This window comes from Kogia breviceps, chromosome 1 (assembly GCF_026419965.1).
Source record: "Kogia breviceps isolate mKogBre1 chromosome 1, mKogBre1 haplotype 1, whole genome shotgun sequence".
In the NCBI taxonomy this organism is placed as follows: domain Eukaryota; kingdom Metazoa; phylum Chordata; class Mammalia; order Artiodactyla; family Physeteridae; genus Kogia; species Kogia breviceps.
In genome coordinates, this window is record NC_081310.1 from 127,214,527 (window position 1) to 127,234,925 (window position 20,399).

At 37.6% G+C, this 20,399-nt stretch overlaps 1 protein-coding gene across 5 annotated transcripts in view; it reads left to right on the plus strand.

Moving 5' to 3' along the window:
* DDAH1 (dimethylarginine dimethylaminohydrolase 1) overlaps positions 1-20,399 on the plus strand; it is a 273,752-nt gene that overhangs the window by 208,573 nt on the left and 44,780 nt on the right. For all 5 annotated transcript variants that reach the window (XM_067043351.1, XM_067043361.1, XM_067043367.1 and 2 more), the window contains one exon: positions 17,242-17,341. In XM_067043351.1, the coding sequence (XP_066899452.1) occupies positions 17,242-17,341 (100 nt within the window). The remainder of the gene's footprint in view (positions 1-17,241; positions 17,342-20,399) is intronic.

Here is a 20,399-nt window from a genome sequence, read left to right on the forward strand (position 1 = left end):
TCAGAATTTAATGAATTTTAGTAATGCGGTCTTGTTATGCACTCTTTGGTTACTGCTTGTCAATTTTGTTATATAAGCAAATGAGTTGCTTTTAGCTGTAGCTAACAGAAAACTCAAATCTAATTGATTAAGGAAATGAAAAATCTCATATATCAGAACTTCAGGGCTCAGGGTTGGTCAATTCATCAGCACACAATGTCATCAAGGACCCAGACCCCTTCTGTCTCTCTACCCTGTCTTGCTTGGTGGTGGTGTGTTCTCAGACCAGTCTAGTTCCAGGTACCATATCCAGACAGGACAGTGTCCAAAGGAAGAAGTGGGATTATGTTTCTTTCCAGAAACCTCTCAACAGACTCCTCCTCAGTGGCCAAAATTAGGTAATTTGCACCAGTCCTTGCCAAGAGAGATGGAACTGCCACAACTGACTTAGACTAGGAGATACTTGAAGGGCTATGGCATTATTAAATGAGATAATCCATGTAAAACCACCTACCACAATGCTTGGCACTTAGAAAAAGTTTAGTAAATTTTACTAAATGATGACAAATTAAGTCTGTGGCATTTAAATTGTAAAAGAGAGCCAGAGTTATGAGTAGTTAAGAAGTAGATTCCTCAGACCTTGGTGATACTGATTCTATGTTGAGGAGGTGGCACCTGGAAAGCCCATCTGCAGTGCTGGGTTGTAGGACAAAGCCTCAAATTTTTAGGAAGAGCACAGAGAAGGACCCTACTCATAGGAAGAGACTGGGATAAGTTACTACAACAGGACTCTAGGGAAAAGAATCCAAGCAGCACCCAGGTGTATGGTTTAAAATGGGACAAAGCATAAAGAATGACTTAATGCTAAGTCCCAGAGCATTGGCCTGTAGCTTGTTAGATCCTCCTTTTTTCAGGTCATGATTGATCCTGGTTATTGGGTAGGGATGAACCCAAAGTTGATAAAATCTCCTATACTTTATATGGACATGAGAAAGCATGCAGAGGTTAGCAGCAAAGTAGGCCTGACATCTGTCTTTACATAGGAAAGGCGTTATCGAAGTTCTACATAGTAGTATAATTTTTCTCACTGCTGGCAGGTAAAAAGCAGTACCTTGGGTTACTCAAAAAATAAAATATAATAAAATGTAAGTATCATAAATTAGCGTTGACACACACACACCGTGTTTTCTAGACACAGTTTTTCCCACTGCAGCAGAATCCTTCTGCGCATCTCTGAGGTTCCCATTCTTCTTGGATTTTTTTAAAATTTATTTATTTATTTATTTATTTTTGGCTGCATTGGGTCTTCATTGCTGCATGCGGGCTTTCTCTAGTTGCAGAGCGGGAGCTCCTCTTCGTTGTGGTGCACGGGCTTCTCATTGCAGGGCTTCTCTTTGTTACAGAGCGTGGGCTCTAGGCACGGGGGCTTCATTAGTTGTGGCACACAGGCTTAGTTGCTCCGAGGCATGTGGGATCTTCCCAGACCAGGGCTCGAACCCGTGTCCCCTGCATTGGCAGGCAGATCCTTAACCACTGTGCCACCAGGGAAGTCCCCTCCTTGGATTTTTTAATCCACTTTTGGACCAGTCTTCTCTTTCCCCAGCATCCATATCCATATACCCAGCCTCTTGCTGCTTCTTGTTTTTGGGTTTTTTTTTTGCCTCTCAGCTTGCAGGATCTTAGTTCCCCCACCAAGGATAGAACCCACATCACCTGCCGTGGAAGCATGGAGTCCTAGCCACTGGACTATCAGGGAATTCCCCAGCCTCTTGCTTCTGATTGAATCGGGTAAATACCAGAATACTTTACTCATGAATAACCATCTGGGGTGTTTTCAGTAAACTCTCTAGAGGGTAAATAGAATTACAGTTAGAGTCACATTTTTGAATGCCAAAAATTGTTTTGCGACTACAACTCTTAGAAATCTAGAGCTGGAAATGACCTCATTTTTAAGCTCTGCCCCCTCATTTTACAAATATGGAAACCAAGATGCTAAATATCCTTGTTAATTTTTAGAACTTGTCACTGGAAATAAATGAGTAAGTTTAGAAATCGAAGAAATCAATGGGAAAAAATGCAATGGATATTTAATAATCTGTGGGAAAAGAGATCAGTTTGTACAATAACTGTTTGTAACAGTTATTATTACAAAAGTTCAATAAGAGGGACATGAACTAGGTGGTTACAAAACTTTCACACATGTTGACCATCCTATAAATATCATGAGTTCCCAGAATAATCACAGAATTAATGACATTTACTTATATGATAACTTTTGAAGACTTTAATGTATTAAATAATTTCCAGTTCTATTGACCATTTTCCTAATACAGTAAGCCCTTCCTTAATTTTTCGTAGACTAAATTGAGCTGTTTATAATCTGAAGATCATCTAGAAACCCTTTTTGTTTCTAAGAAAGAATTCCAAATGACCCACTAGCAGGAACAGATAACTACTATTATCATTTTGATTTCTGAGCTTAAATGTTACTTCCTCAGAGTGACCTTCCTTGACCCACTGAATCATGTACCCCTCATTTCTCAAAGCACACTATTGTTTTCCTTCATAGCCCTTATCATAACATATAACTGTATACTGACTTGTGTGACTCTTTAATGTCTGTTACCCTGAGGGCACTATATAGTAGGGGTCATGTCTGTTTTTGATGGCCACTGACCACTATGATGTCTAGCTCACAACATACACTCAGTATCTACTGAATGAATGAAACAAAATAAGATTGGAATGGCCCAAGGCACAGTTTTGCTTTGTATTACTATTTACACATATAGTTGTTTTTTTACATATATACTTTTATCATTTTAATTTTTATGAGCATGTATTAGATTTGTAACAGAATTGCAACTTGTTTTTTTTTTCATTTAAAAATTTAGTTGTACAACATTTCAGTAAATAATGGATTAAGGAAGTTGGTGGGTCTGTAACCCTAAACTTATTTAAAACGTTTTCTTGGAAATTTCTTAGGAACATTTTAAGAATTAGTGCCCCATATTCTGAACAAACAACTTGGAAATGAACATTTAGTCCAACATTTGCTTCTGATCAAAGGCCTTTTCAACTACATTTTTAAAAAATCTGTTTAAATTTGGGGGTTTCTCTATTAGTTTTCTACTGCTACCATAAACATAGCATAAAAAGAACACCCATTTATTATCTCACAGTGTTTGTAGGTTGGGGGTCTGGGCACAGCATACCTGGTTGTCAGCTGGACTGTTTTCTCATCTGGAGCTTAGGTCCTCTTCCAAGTTCATTCAGGTTGTTGGCTGAATCCAGTTCCTTGGGGTTGTAGGACTAAGGTCCCTGGGTTTTTGCTGGCTGTCAACTGGGAGTTGCTCTCAGTTCCTAGAGACCACCCTGTAGACCCCCTCCATAGGCAGTTCCCAACATAGCTGTTTGCTTTCTTCCAGAACAGTAAGAGAACATCTTTCTGACTTCCTCCATCTCTGACCTTTAAACCCTTTTTTAAGGGCTCATCTGACTAGATCAGGCCCACCCAAGATAATCTCTCTTTTGAGTAACTCAAGTCAACTGATTAGGGACCTTAATTACATCTGCAAAATATCTTTACCTGTGCTATGAAATGTAACCTAATCACAGGAGTGATATCTCATCATATTTACAAGTCCTTTTGACACTCAAAGGGAGAGATTTGTACATGGCATGTACATCAGGAGGTAGCCATCTTAGGTACCATCTTAGAATTCTGCCTACCATACTTCCCAATGTGGCAGAAACCCTTCTCAGAATCTCTCCAGATTGACTGAATTGGTTTGGAATGTGTATGGTGTCTTGGTTTGAAGTGTGTCTACACATCCATATGTTTCTGTAATCTCACTATAATTAAAATACATTGTTGACTATTTAAAGAGGGATTTTTGCAAATAACTCCTCATAATCTGATCTAGAAATTGGAAGGATAAAGTAATGGCTCCTCAAATTCAGTAGCCTTAGTTTGTGTATGCTTAGGAAAAGAAAATTTAGGATCTTTAGAAACCAAACCTAAGTTCACATTGCTGAAAATTTGTAGCTCTGTCCCTGCCTTCCTCCAGAATATCTTAGTTCACATTTCTGTTTAAACAAATAGATTAAACTGAACATACTATGTTTTTAAGAGTATTGTAGATTCTCACAGTCATTTCTAACATTAATTTTCATTTTAATGCACAGTAGATAGCTAAATTATCTTTTTGTTAGTGACAAATTGTATAGGAAAAAAGAACACAAACTTCAGGTAAAGCTAAGTTCAAAACTCAGCTCTGTTGCTATAAGACTGTGGACAAGTCACTACCCTGCCTCAGCTCCCTCATCTGCAAAACAGAAATAATGTTTGTACTTGTTTCATTTGATTATGAAGGTTAAATAAGTTGAATATGAGTTCTTAATAGAGTATCTGGCACATAGGAGGACTATAAGGATGTTTGCTATTATATTGCTAACTAAATCCCTCCTAAGAGCTTTTTCCTAAAATTATAATATAGAAGAGAATTTCAATATGTTTTTATTTAGGAATTTTTAAGTTTGAGTCATTTAGTATGTTAAACCTCTCTTTGTTTTTTTTTTTAGTAGCTTCAGTTAATTTTAGTAATTCATTAACACATGTAGAAAAGTTAAGGAATAAACCAGTGAACAAATCTAAGGCATCCCAAAGTTGAAAGGTGGTTATTAAAATGCAGCTATCCTTGGTGAACATTCTTGATGGGGCTTATATATCCTGTTCATATTACTTAGCATTTTTTATTATACCACACCTTAGCATCCTAGGGCCCTAGTGTACAGAAATTTCATCCATCTCTGATATGAAGAGATCATGGAATCCAGAGTTACCTTAGCAAAGGACCGTCTAATACCCAGTAGACTTAAATATGCAGAGTTGGAAAAGAGAAGACATGAGCTTCACTTCTGACATGGGCTGTGCTCTGTGATATGACCTCAGAAGAATCATGATCACAAAGTGCAGTGAAGATGAACATGAACATGGGCATGGGCTCAGGAGGCTTAACTCAAGTCAGTCAGCCTCCCTTAGCCTCAGTTTACTCATATGTAAAATAGGTGTACCAATGCATACCCTTTCTACCTTTTAGAGTTATTCTGAGCATCCCAACAAATATTCTATTTTATTGTCACTATATATTCATAAGATATATCTGCCCTACTATACCGCTAACTTCTCAGGGACAAGGACTATGGTTTTGTGGGGGTATTTTTAATCTTTGCAGCTTGGTGTTTTAAAAAGTTGACATCCACTAAATGTTTATTGAACTTGAAATGTTTGGGGTTTTTTTAAGTTTCTGTTTCCCATTTTAATTACTGAAATCTCTAACAATGACAAAACTGTCACATAGGACAGTAAACCTATAGTAATTCAATCAACCTTCTTGGAAAGAACACATTTAGCAATCTGGGAAAATGCAGAATGACAGGATATATAATTCAACACTGGTTCTTTTAGTCATTTTACACAGACATCATGTTAATATTAGACCAAAGCTCAAAACATTTAGTGCATAAACCAGTTTCTTTTTTTTAAGATCTGTCATTTTAATCTTTTTTTTCTAATCAGCATTTTATTTTGGAATAATTTCAATTTACAGGAAAGTTACAAAGATAGCCCAAAGAGTCCTGTATACCTTTTACCCAGCTTGCCCTAAAGTTAACGTCTTGTATAACCATTTGTCAGAACTAGGAAATTAATGTTGCCACGATACTCTTAACCAAACTATAGACTTTATTTGACCTCACTAGTTTTTTTCTGTTTGTTTGTTTTTTATACAGCAAGTTCTATTAGTCATCCATTTTATACACATCAGTGTATACATGTCAAACGCAATCTCCCAAATAATCACACCATCACCACCACCACCCGCCGCTTTCCCCCCTTGGTGTACATACGTTTGTTCTCTACATCTGTGTCTCAATTTCTGCCCTGCAAACTGGTTCATCTATACCATTTTTCTAAGTTCCACATATATGTGTTAATATACGATATTTGTTTTTCTCTTTCTGAGTTACTTCACTCTGTATGACAGTCTCTGAGTCCAACCACGTCTCTACAAATGACCCAATGTCATTCCTTTTTATGGCTAAGTAATACGCCATTATATATATGTAAAACATCTTCTTTATCCATTCATCTGTCAATGGGCATTTAGGTTGCTTCCATGACCTGGCTGTTGTAAATAGTGCTGCAGTGAACATTGCGGTGCATGTGTCTTTTTGAATTATGGTTTTCTCTGGGTATATGCCCAATAGTTGGATTGCTGGGTCATATGGTAATTCTATTTTTAGTTTTTTAAGGAACCTCCATACTGTTCTCCATAGTGGCTGTATCAGTTTACATTCTCACCAACAGTGCGAGAAGGTTCCCTTTTATCCACACCCTCTCCAGCATTTGTTGTTTGTAGATTTTCTGATGTTGCCCATTCTAACTGGTGTGAGGTGATACCTCATTGTAGTTTTGATTTCCATTTCTCTAATAATTAGTGATATTGAGCAGCTTTTCATGTGCTTCTTGGCCATCTGTATGTCTTCTTTGGAGAAATGTCTATTTAGGTCTTCTGCCTATTTTTGGATTGGGTTGTTTGTTTTTTTAATATTGAGCTACATAAGCTGTTTATATATTTTGGAGATTAATGCTTTGTCAATTGATTCGCTTGCAAATATTTTCTCCCATTTTGAGGGTTGTCTTTTCATCTTGTTTATGGTTTCCTTTGCTGTGCAAAAGCTTTTAAGTTTCATTAGGTCCCATTTGTTTATTTTTGTTCTTATTTCAATTACCCTAGGAGGTGGATCAAAAAAGATCTTGCTGTGATTTATATCAAAGAGTGTTCTTCCTATGTTTTCCTCTAAGAGTTTTATAGTGTCCCATCTTACATTTAGGTCTTAAATCCATTTTTAGTTTTTTTGTTTGTTTGTTTTGTTTTGTTTTCTTTTTTTTTTTTTTTTCGGTACGCGGGCCTCTCACTGCTGTAGCCTCTCCCGTTGCGGAACACAGGCTCCGATTGCACGGGCCCAGTGGCCAGGGCTCACGGGCCCAGCTGCTCCACAGCATGTGGGATCTTTCCGGACCGGGGCACGAACCCGTGTCCCCTGCATCAGCAGGTGGACTCTCAACCACTGCGCCACCAGGGAAGCCCTGTTTTGTTTTCTTTTGTGGTATGTGGGTCTCTCACTGTTGTGGCCTCTCCCATTGCGAAGCACAGGCTCTGGACGCACAGGCTCAGTGGCCATGGCTAACGGGCCCAGCCACTCCGCGGCATGTGGGATCTTCCTGGACCGGGGCACGAACCCATGTCCCCTGCATCGGCAGGTGGACTCTCAACCACTGCACCACCAGGGAAGCCCTTGAGTTTATTTTTGTGTATGGTGTTAGGGAGTGTTCTAATTTTATTCTTTTACATGTAGCTGTCCAGTTTACCCAGCACCACTTATTGAAGAAACTGTCTTTTCTCCATTGTATATCCTGTGTCCTTTGTCATAGATTAGTTGACCACAGGTGCGTGGGTTTATCTCTGGGCTTTCTATCTTGTTCCATTGATCTATATTTCTGTTTTCATGCAAGTACCATATTGTCTTGATTACAGTAGCTTTGTAGTATAGTCTGAAGTCAGGGAGTCTTACTCCTCCAACTCCATTTTTATCCCTCAAGACTGCTTTGACTATTCGGGGTCTTTAGTGTCTCCATACAAATTTTAAGATGTTTTGTTCTAGCTCTGTAAAAAATGCCATTGGTAATTTGATACGGATTGCATTGAATCTGTAGATTGCTTTGGGTAGTATAGTCACTTTCATAATATTGATTCTTCCAATCCAAGAACATGGTATGTCTCTCCATCTGCTTGTGTCATCTTTGATTTCTTTCATCAGTGTCTTTTAGTTTTCTGAGTACAGCTCTTTGACGTCCTTAGGTCGGTTTATTCCTAGGTATTTTATTCCTTTTGTTGCAATGGTGAATGGGATTGTTTCCTTAATTTCTATTTCTGATCTTTTGTTGTTAGTGTCTAGGAATGCAAGAGATTTCTGTACATTAACTTTGTATCCTGCAACTTTACTAAATTCTTAATTAGCTCTAGTAATTTTCTGGTGGCATCTTTAGGATTCTCTAAGTGTAGTATCCTGTCATCTGCAAACAGTGACAGTTTTACTTCTTCTTTTCCAATTTATATTCCTTTTATTTCTTTTTCTTCTCTGATTGCCGTGACTAGGACTTCCAAAACTATGTTGAATAATAGGGGTGAGAGTGGCCATCCTTGTCTTGTTCCTGATCTTAGAGGAAATGCTTTCAGTTTTCACCATTGAGAATGATGTTTGCTGTGAGTTTGTTGTATATGGCCTTTATTATTTTGAAGTAGGTTCCCTCTATATCCACTTTCTGGAGAGTTTTTATCATAAATGGGTGTTGAATTTTGTCAAAAGCTTTTTCTGCATCTACTGAGATGATCATATGGTTTTTATTCTTCAATTTGTTAATATGGTGTATCACATTGATTGATTTACATATATTGAAGAATCCTTGCATCCCTGGTATAAATCCCACTTGATCATGGTGTATGATCCTTTTAATGTGTTGTTGGATTCTGTTTGCTAGTATTTTGTTGAGGATTTTTGCATCTGTATTCATCAGTGATGTTGGTCTGTAATTTTCTCTTTTTGTAGTATCTTTGTCTGGTTTTGGTATCAGGGTCATGGTGGCCTCATAGAATGAGTTTGGGAGTGTTCCTTCCTCTGCAATTTTTGGGAAGACTTTGAGAAGGATGGGTGTTAGCTCTTCTCTAAATGTTTGATAGAATTCACCTGTGAAGCCATCTGGTGCTGGACATTTGTTTGTTGGAAGATTTTTAATCACAGTTTCAATTTCATTACTTGTGATTGGTCTGTTCATATTTTCTATTTCTTCCTGGTTCACTCTTGGAAGGTTATACCTCTCTAAGAATTTGTCCGTTTCTTCCAGGTTGTCCATTTTATTGGCATAGAGTTGCTTGTAGTAGTCTCTTAGGATGCTTTGTATTTCTGCATTGACTGTTGTAACTTCTCCTTTTTCATTTCTAATTTTATTGATTTGAGTCCTCTCCCTCTTTTTCTTGATGAGTCTGGCTAATGGTTTATCAAATTTATTTATCTTCTCAAAGAACCAGATTTTATTTTTATTGATCTTTGCTATTGTTTTCTTTGTTTCTATTTCATTTATTTCTGCTCTTATCTTTATGATTTCTTTCCTTCTGCTAATTTGGGTTTTGTTTGTTCTTCTTTCTGTAGTTCCTTTTGGTGTAAGGTTAGATTGTTTTTTTGAGATTTTTCTTCTTTCTTGAGGTAGGCTTGTATAGCTATAAACTTCCCTCTTAGAACTGTTTTTGCTGAATCCCATAGGTTTGGGATCATCATGTTTTCATTGTCATTTGTCTCCAGGTATTTTTTTTATTTCCTCTTTGATTTATTCAGTGATCTCTCGTTTCTTTAGTAACATACTGTTTCGCCTCCATGTGTTTGTGTTTTTTATGGTTTTTTCCTGTAACTGATTTCTAATCTCATAGCGTTGTGGTCAGAAAAGATACTTGATATGATTTCAATTTTCTTAAATTTACTGAGGCTTGATTTGTGACCCACAATGTGATCTATCCTGGACAATTTTCCATGTGCACTTGAGAAGAAAGTGTAATCTGCTGTTTTGGGGTGGAATGTCCTTTAAATATCAGTTAAATCTATCTGGTCTGTTGTGTCATCTAAAGCTTGTGTTTCCTTATTAATGTTCAGTTTGGATGATCTGTCCATTGGTGTAAGTGAGGTGTTAAAGTCCCCCACTATTATTGTGTTACTGTCAACTTCCTCTTTTATAGCTGTTAGCAGTTGCCTTATGTATTGAGGTGCTCCTATGTTGGGTGCATATATATTTATAATTGTTATATCTTCTTGGATTGATTCCTTGATCATTATGTACTGTCCTTCCTTGTCTCTTGTAATAGTCTTTACTTTAAAGTCTATTTTATCGGATATGAGTATAGCTACTCCAGCTTTCTTTTGATTTCCATGTACATGGAATATCTTTTTCCATCCCCTCACTTTCAGTCTGTATGTGTCCCTAGGTCTGAAGTGGGTCTCTTGTAGACAGCGTATATATAGGTCTTGTTTTTGTATCCATTCAGCAAGCCTGTGTCTTTTGGTTGGAGCATTTAATCCATTCACGTTTAAGGTAATTATCGATATGTATGTTCCTATTACCATTTTCTTAATCGTTTTGGGTTTGTTTTTGTAAGTCCTTTCCTTCTCTTGTGTTTCCTGCCTAGAGAAGTTCCTTTAGCATTTGTTGTAGAGCTGGTTTGGTTGTGCTGAATTCTCTTAGCTTTTGCTTGTCTGTAAAGCTTTTGATATCTCTATCGAATCTGAATGAGATCCTTGCTGGGTAGATTAATCTTGGTTGTAGGTTCTACCCTTTCATCACTTTAAGTATACCATGACACTCCCTTCTGGCTTGCAGAGTTTCTGCTGAGAAATCAGCTGTTAACCTTATGGGAGTTCCCTTGTATGTTATTTGTCGTTTTTCCCTTGTGCTTTCAATAATTTTTCTTTGTCTTTAATTTTTGCCAACTTGATTACTGTGTGTCTTGGCATGTTTCTCCTTGGGTTTATCCTGTATGGGATTCTCTGCTCTTCCTGGACTTGGGTGGCTATTTCCTTTCCCATATTAGGGAAGTTCTTGACTATAATCTCTTCAAATAGTTTCTAGGGTCTTTTCTCTCTCTCTTCTCCTTCTGGGACCCCTATAATGCGTATGTTGTTGCATTTAATGTTATCCCAAAGGTCTCTTAGGCTGTCTTCATTTCTTTTCATTCTTTTATCTTTATTCTGTTCTGCAGCAATGAATTACACCATTCTGTTTTCCAGGTCACTTATCCGTTCTTCTGCCTCAGTTATTCTGCTATTGATTCCTTCTAGTGTATTTTTCACTTCAGTTATTGTATTGTTCATCTCTGTTTGTTTGTTCTTTAATTCTTCTAGATCTTTGTTAAACATTTCTTGCATCTTCTCCATCTTGCCTCCATTCTTTTTCTGAGGTCCTGGATCATTTTCACTATCATTATTCTGAATTCTTTTTTTGGAAGGTTGTCTATCTCCACTTCATTTAGTTGTTTTTCTGGGGTTTTATCTTATTCCTTCATCTGGTACATAGTGCTCTATCTTTTCATCTTGTCTATCTTTCTGTGAATGTGGTTTTTGTTCCACAGACTGCAGGATTGTAGTTCTCCTTGTTTCTGCTGTCTGCCCTCTGGTAGATGAGGCTGTCTAAGAGGCTTGTGCAAGTTTCCTGATGGGGGGACTGGTGGTGTGTAGAGCTGGCTGTTGCTCTGGTGGGCAGAGCTCAGTAAAACTTTAATCCGCTTGTCTGCTGATGGGTGGGGCTGGGTTCCCTCCCTGTTGGTTGTTTTGCCTGAGGCGAACCAACACTGGAGCCTACCGGGACTCTTTGGTGGGGCTAATGGCGGACGCTGGGGGGGCTCATGCCAAGGAGTACTTCCCAGACCTTCTGCTGCCAGTGTCCTTGTCCTAACGGTGAGACAGAGCACCTCCCACCTCACCAGGAGACCCTCCAATACTAGCAGGTAGGTCTGGTTCAGTCTCCTATGGGGTCACTGCTCCTTGCCCTGGGTCCTGATGAGCACACTACTTTGTGTGTGCCCTCCAAGAGTGGAGTCTGTGTTTCCCCCAGTCCTGTCAAAGTCCTGCAATCAAATCCTGCTAGCCTTCAAACTCTGATTCTCTAGGAATTCCTCCTCCCATTGCTGGACCCCCAGGTTCAGAAGCCTGATGTGGGGCTCAGAACCTTTACTCCAGTGGGTGGACTTCTGTGGTATAAGTGTTCTTCAGTTTGTGAGTCACCCACCCAGCAGTTATGGGATTTGATTTTATTGTGATTTCGCCCCTCCTACCATGTCATTGTGGCTTCTCCTTTTTCTTTGGATGTGGGTTATCTTTTTTGGTGAGTTCCAGTGTCTTCCTGTTTATGATTGTTCAGCAGTTAGTTGTGATTCTGGTGTTCTCGAAAGAGGGAGTGAAGCACGTCCTTCTACTCCGCCATTTTGAACCAATCTCCTTGAACTTGAAATGTTGACCAAATGAGAAAATACATGTGAAAGCATGATGTAAGCATGATGTAAGCATGATGAAAGCATTAAGTATTGTTACAAAATCAGCCAAATGTACTAGTCCAAGTGGCCATAGTGACTAAAGATGTACTGATTAACAAAAAACATTAAGGTGGCATAAACAAATGAAAGTTTGTGTCTGACCAGGATCAACACAGTGTAATTTCAATGCAAGTTCCAAACCAGGTGTGTCATGGCATGCTGGAGACATCACATCTGCTTCTTGAGTGGCTTCCTCAGCCTTATCCACATGTCATACTTAACATTAAACAGCCAAACACAGTCAGTGACAAGTTGAGAAAATGAAACCATCTCACTACCAACAAAGCTATGTTGCTGCTATTCAGCTCTTCAGAGGTAGATCAGAGTATGGCTAGGATGACAGGATAATTTTAAAGCTCTTATAATATGATTAGTTAGAAGGGACTCAGAACATCTAAATGGATGGGCATTGAAAAAGTACTAGTAATAGTGTTGACAGCACAGCTCCCAGTGCAGGGCAGAACTGTGGGTGACTGAAATTGGTCGGCTGTGGACAGGCCAATGCCAAGGGCCTCATTTGCAGTCAGAATGTCTGGCAGCCCACCAAGCAGAGGCAGCTCAAGGAAAGTGGCTTGGCAAATGGAGGTGCAGGTTCTTAATGGAGCACAGCACAGAACTGTTCATCAGGCCCCGTGAGCACATTCGCAGCATCCAAAGGGAAGATGTGAAACATTCAAAGTGGATATTGTTGAGAACATGCAGCAAAGTCAACTTTGGATAGCACTAACTGGAAAATCTTGGCATCTAGGTGAAGAGTTTTAACTCATTATGGTGTATTGCAAACTATTATGGAATATATTCAATAATTTGCTAATAAAACTGTGAAAGTGTTTTTTTTTTTTTTTTTTTTTTTTTTTTTTTTTTTTTTTCGGTACGCGGGCCTCTCACTGTTGTGGCCTCTCCCTTTGCGGAGCACAGGCTCCGGACGCGCAGGCCCAGCGGCCACGGCTCACGGGCCCAGCCGCTCCGCGGCACGTGGGATCCTCCCGGACCGGGGCACGAACCCGCGTCCCCTGCATCGGCAGGCGGACTCTCAACCACTGCGCCACCAGGGAAGCCCTATGTGAAAGTGTTTTTGTGGGGGTTTTTTTGGTATTTTGTGTTTGGGCGGAATTTTGCAAGAAGAAAAGGAGAGTTGGTATCAAAAGATGTTTTATTTAATGATGAAAATGAAAAATTTTAATTTTTTTGAAAGGTAGCCAGAAGCCAAAGCACTGAGTTAATTTAGGGCAAAATAATAATGATACCAGCAACTACTGGTTTTGAACACAATGTGTCAGGTGCTGAACTAGGTGCTTTATGTGTATTAGTTTATTTGTTACTCACATAATCCCCATTAGAGAGAAAACATTGTCCCACTTGCAGATTAGGAAACTTGGGCTCAAAGAAGTTAGCTCATCCCAAGTCATATTATTAATAAGTGATAGAGCCTGTATTCAAATCCCCAGTTCTCTCCATTCACCATGAGTACCCAAAAGGAGTGAAATGAGAAGGTAGGATAATGATATAAACATGATAGGACAAATGAGGGGAAAGAAATGAGAGCCATAAAAGAAACTAAGAAGAGAATAGAACAGAAAAGGTGAGAAATGGAGACCAGGCATTGAGAAGGAGAGGGAATTCTTTAGACAAGCCCAAGTGTAATGTCTTCAGTAACTGTAATCATTCTGTATCATCTTGGCTGATGCTCTTTTGAGTCCTGTGGGACATCCTACCAGCCAGGCCCACTTCCCACCTTCTGTATTACCTCCAGAGGGCTATTTCAAAGCAGAGATTATACAAGAAATCTACCATATAGCCTGACAACTTCCAGTAGTTGGAAAGAAATCAGATTGGAATGATTTAAATTTAAATGTGTCCTCAGTGTACGTGCTCTGGCTTTACACTGGCTTTACAGAAAAGACTAATTTTAATTCACTAGAAAGCAGATGGGATCTGTCATGGGGTGGTAAAAAACAAGAAACTCATCCAAATGTAAGAAAACAACAGCTTATCTCTTGTGGGTCAATTTCATAGGACAAGTATTTGTTACTGGGTCCACACAAGCTGGTTTTCATCAAAATAACAAAAGTCATATCTAATATTTATTGAGCAATTATCATGTGCTAAGTGTTTTACATGTATTTAATGTGCAGGAGGAGCCTAGGAAGTTGGTACTATTATGACTAACCACCTATTTTAAAGATGAGAAAACTGAGGCTCAGAAAGTTAACCAACCTAAGGTCACTTGGCTAATAAGTAGAAGAGTTGTGATTTGAACCCCAGGCCCTGGATCATAACACTACACTATACAGACATTCCCAGGAGTGACTGTGAATGTGTAACCCCAAGAACTCTACATTTGTTAACATTTGTACTCCAGAAAACAAAGAAAGGGAGTGAGGGAAGAAGAAAAGAAAAAGAGAATTACCTCAAAAATAGTACCCACTCTAGACATATGGGTTGGAAGCAGCAGGGGTGACCTGAACCCCCTATGGCCAAGGAAGGAATCTGTAGCAAAGGGTGGGAGGAGAAAAGTTGGGGCAAAAAGAAATGGAAGTATAAAGGTTTTTAAAAAAAGAAAAGAAAAGAAAGTATACATGTAGAGTGAAAAGGGAAGGAAGAAGTTCTTATAAATTTTTTGAATAGAGTATGAAAATAATATAGTTAAGTTTAAATTAAGGTTGTTTCTCTAATTTGACCTTTTTGTTTCTAATTTCATGGGCTAAAATGACCCATTCAACTCAGCCTTTGGAATTAATACTATTTGTTCTGACAGCTTCTCTCTACCCTGAGTAATGCTAATTTCCACTCTGCAAGATTACTGTCTCAGTGAAAGGTGTTTTTGGCCGTTTTTTTTTTTTTTTTTTCTCTTGAAGCTTAATTAAGTCAACATTAACCATAGCCATGTAACCACAGAATGGGCAGTTTCTTGAAGGCTCATGGTTTGGACATTTTCCAACAAAAATTCCCAGTTCTATAATTATATTTAGTGTTCTGTTTACCTGAATAGCTGGCTTGTTATGGGACCATGTGTCAGGGCAACACTGGGCCTTGTTTGCAGCTGAGTTTGTCTGCTTCATGGAACCCCTGTGCCAAAGAGCGTGCAGTTCTCAATGGAGCTGAGCCTCTGGGTTCAGCCTCTCTTGTTTCTTCTTCAGAAATTTCATTGGGGTTAGCATTGCATATCTGATGCCTTATGGTCCTGCAGTTCTCAAGACTGTTTACTTAATGTTTAAAACATTTTTTAACTTGTCCATACCCTTAACTCTGAAAGCAATAATAATTACACGTGTTTGTGGTATGGACCTATCCTGATGACTTTGTTTATATAGATGTGACTGAATTTTTTTTTAAAGTACGGCCCTTACACAAAAGCCAGTTTTTTCAAGTCAGTGCATCTGTTTTAACTTTTAAGAAACCGCAAAAATTTTATCCCTAAAACATTAATTTGAAAGACATAGGCCCTATAAAGAAGTGCAATGTTCCTGAAACCGGTATCTGTTAATCTCCCTACTTCTGTTCTCTTTGAACTCTTAAGAGTTGAATAAAGTTCCTAAGCTATTACATATAAACTTTTCATGTTATTGCTGAATTCCTCGTAATCTCTGAAACGTTAACTTATAACAGAAGCAGTAGCATTCATAATAGAAACAAAAGGTAACAGTAGCTCAGTTCTCATGATTTCTCTAAACTCAATGAATTTTCCATGGACACAGAGGCAGATGTTGGAAGGAAGCAGTTGTGTGTTTTCCTGGGTTCACTGTAGCCCAATGAGTCATTGTAGATATTGTTTTCCTTCTTTTTTATGCTATAGCAACAATTTCACTTCCTGTTACATAGGAAAACCTATTCTACTGTTTAAAAGAGGTCACTAGATGTATTTATTACTTTAAGACCATTTCATCCATGGAAATAATTTTTTATTGTTCTGAGTCACTCTGGTTTGTGGAATTTTTACACAAGTTCCAGGACAAGGATGAGATGATATATTTATTTTATTTTGCATTCTCTTTAATTTTTTTGACTGCATGAATGTCAGGCTTGCTGTCAAAGTATTTCCATGTTTTTATTACTTTAGAAGTTACTCTGCTATATTTATGTCTCCTAAACTCTTCTTTGACGACTTCACTATGTATACTGGGCATGGTGTATTTTGGCAGAAATTTTACTTTTCCCAGTGTCATGTGATCTCTTGTTTTTCCCTTAGTCCCTGTTCATGTCTTCTCAATGTAGACCTTTACCATGTTAAAAGTTATACAGACCTTCAGAAATATTTAAATTGTTTTGTTGAACTGCTGGAAAGACTTCAAAGGGCATTTGTTATGCCTTACATTTTTTTCTTGTATTAATGTAAAGCTTACTACAAGTGTTCCCTAGTTCGGCCCAGGATATCTCTGTGCTTTAGACTGTACCCTGGGATCATAAAAAGATCCCGAAATTCATTTTCAGGTATTCTTTGGTTTGATTACAATTATTTTATTTGTTAATCACCTCTAGAGACCTAGGTTAAATTTAAATAACAGTTCAGATTTACCGAGAAGACTTAGATGTTCTGACATTTTAGAAAATATTTGAATAGAAAACAGTGACTCTCCAGTGGGCTGAGATTTCAAGTTATTGGTTATTGTCATTGCTTTCCTTCCACATGTTACTCTGTCTGTGCAATTCTGACTGAATGACTGACTTAAGATTTAAAATTAAATTTTCTGTTTTTCTGGGACGGGTAGGAAGGTTGGATGTTCTGCCTCCCACCTCTCTTGACTCTTGTGCCCTAATTAGTCACACCTTCAACTGTGTCCTCTAAGTAGTCAGACTCCAACAGAACGAAAGGAGTATAATATTGACTGGATGTTAGACTAGAAGGAGACAAAATGGACAATTCCTAGTAGATAATTTCTTCTCTTGCAAACGATCATGGCTGGTCCAAACTATACTACACACTTTCACAGATTCATTAGGGTGTGCATTGTATATATGTATGTGTGCACATGGGGGCATAATTCAGTGTTCTGAAGTTTTAGATGATTGGCTTTCTTGTTAGAAAATGGTAGAATATTAATCTGAATCATTTTATTTTCAAAAGGTTGACATGATGAAAGAAGCATTAGAAAAACTTCAGCTCAACATAGTAGAGATGAAAGATGAAAATGCAACCTTAGATGGTGGAGATGTCTTATTCACAGGTAGAGTTGTACTTACTTTTTCCTATCTAAAAATATTTCTAATACCTGGCCTATATCCCCTTGTTTAATTATAGGTTTTTTTTAATACCAAAGTAAGGGTAATTTGGAAAATACAGAAAAGCACAAAAGAGAGAAAATTTAAAATGACCTTTCATTCAAAGATAATCATTTCAATATTTGGGTTATTGAATACTTTTTTATTGAATATTAAAGTACCTTTAGTACTTTTGTATGCACGTATTTGCATATTTTTACACGTTATCAGTATATACATATTATTTTATAGGTTGTATCTACTGTGTTCTACAACATTAGTTTATGGGTTGCATAGCTTTGCATTGTGTGACAGTATATCTGGGCTGTATTTGAAAGACTCTTAATTCAAGATGTGTCATTTACAAATAATTTTCTTCCCAGATGGCAAGATAGATTTAAATACTTTTCAGTGCAGATTGGCTTGGCTTAATGCCAAATGAATAATAGCAGAACTCAACAAAATATAAACAGCTGATATTATTATTGATCTAAGTGAAATCAGTTTTTATACTGCATATAATATAGCTACTAAAGAAATGGTAATTTTAGCATTCAACCTTTCCAACTCTTTATGATCATATTATTATTGTTTTTGTAAAGTCACATGGTAAAATCTGGGTCACTAGGTTCATTCTAGTTATATTGATAAACAAGACAATCAATAATAATTTTTAATTGATAATGAGAGTTTATTTTCCCCTACTTGTCAAAGAATAAATACCTGTTTCACAGATGTAGCCCTAACAGCAGAGGCTGGTCCCCAGAGATTTGGGAATGTAGACCCATGTGGCCCACTGAAAGCATGGAGCTTCTTGGAAGTTCAATATTTTAGCTGATGTGAATTTTGTATCGAATTCCATGTATATAGACAAAATATAGCCATCTTCATTTTAATATAAAAATAATGTTTTGTATAACTTACATTTTGAAAAAATTAATGTTCCTGGAAGGAGGAGTCTTTATCCTGGGACATTTGCATAGTTCCTTGCTTGGTGTCACATACTTGTGGGTGGGGACTGTGTCACCGAGCCCCAGGGGGCGCCATTTTTATCATAGGTTTGTGGAAAGCCTCCCCTAGAGTTGTGCCCTGCACACCTGTGCCACCACTGTCACAGGCAATGGGCCTGCCTCTGGGGTTTGATGTGCACACCCACTGAGCCATAAGTACACAGAACAAGGGGTCAGAGAGACCTACGCTGCATTCTCAGCTCCAGTTGTGTCCAAGCCGACTCAGGCATTCTTTGAATCTGCCTAGTAAGTTCTGCTTAGAATATTCTTTGTGTCTCCCGTTGATGGCACTTTTCATTCTTTTTAGTAGCACAGAACAACAGTCTGTTTCTCTTAGAAAATAGGCTTTTGTGAAAAACTAGATGTGTTACTCACACTTCCTTACAATAAAATTCTTTTTTACCAGAACATAGCTTTATAATAAATAACTTGCTGTGAGCAGGTACTGATGCTATTTGAAGAATGATTTAAAAGAAGCTGTATTCACAGCCATTTAGTTATCTCAACAGCTGAGCTGAACAAGATTCCCTAAAATCTTCTCATTGTTTCGGCAAAGCTTAGGAACCTCTTCCATTGATCAAAGGTCTTTCCACAGCATCTCAAGCCTAATGTTTTTCCCATAACTTCTAATTAAGTACTAAGTATTGAGGTTTGCCTTGGACACTATCTGTAAGCTTTGTTTTGGTATTATTCAATACTTAATACCTTTAAAGTATTTTGTTGAAGACTGAGATAGTGTTGTGATATTTAAGGTCTTTATCTGCTTGGCTTCTCATTCATACCTAATGTGTGGTCCTACCTTCTATTTCCTACTTCTGGATTTTTTCCCTTTATTAAAATTGTAGTAAAATGTATATAACATAAAATTTGCCATTTTAACCATTTTTCAGTGTACAACTTGAGTGGCATTAATTACATTCACAGCATTGTACAAACATCACCACTCAATTTTTAGATTACGCAGTTGAGTAAGAACCAAAATCTGGAGCTCTTCCCATACACTCTGTGTCTTCTTCCTTCTGTAACTCAGAGCTTCATTAATAATTGATCAGGAAATGGACGGAAGGAAAGAGGCTTCCAACTCCAGTTCTGCTGGGAAATCTGTCAGTCAAGCAAGCAGCTACTGGTAGAAGTCGTTTCAGTCCTATTTCTCTTAAATAGACAACATCAACTTACCTCTACTTCCAATTTATTTATTTTTGTGAAATATAGAGCATATTAAAAAAAGAGTTATAAAATGTTTATGTACAGTTTAAAGACCAATAATAAAAAGAATCACCTGAGTACCTAACACCTGGCTTAAGAAATAGAATATTGCCAGGACCATGGAAGCCCCACTCCCAAACTTTCTCTCCTCCCAGCTTGAGGTAGCCTGAATTTTGTGCTAATCACTGTCTTGTCTTTCTTTGAGTTTTACCTCAATATATGCATTCCTAAAATTATATGTTGTTTAGTTTTGCTTTTCTTATGGCTTCTATAATTAGGGTGACACTATATGAACTCTTGTGTGATTTTTCTGCCATTGATCTAACTTGATCCATGTAGCTGGAGTTCATTCATTTTCACTGCTGTGTGGAATTCCATGGTAAGAATACCGAACGATGTATTTATTCATTTTACTGTTGATGTATGTTTTGAGTGCTTTTCAGTTTTTGTCTACTATCTTCAATGCTGCTATGTACAGTCCTGTGTGTGTCTCTTGGGGATGTGTATAAGAGTTTCTGTAAAGTAAACAGCTAGAAATGGAATTTCAGGTGATGAACTCTTATTTTGATTCAATGATAATGTGATTTTTTTTCTTTAATCTATTGATGTGGTTACTTACATTAATTGATTTTCTGATATCAATGGTCAAAGTTTACATCCCTGGGATGAAATAAAACTTGATCAAGATATATTCTCTTTTTATTAGTGTTGTATTTAGTTTGTATTTAATTGTTTAATTATCTAAACAATTAGATAATTGTTTAAGATTTTGTTTCTGTGGCCTATAATTTTTCTTTTTTGTTATCCT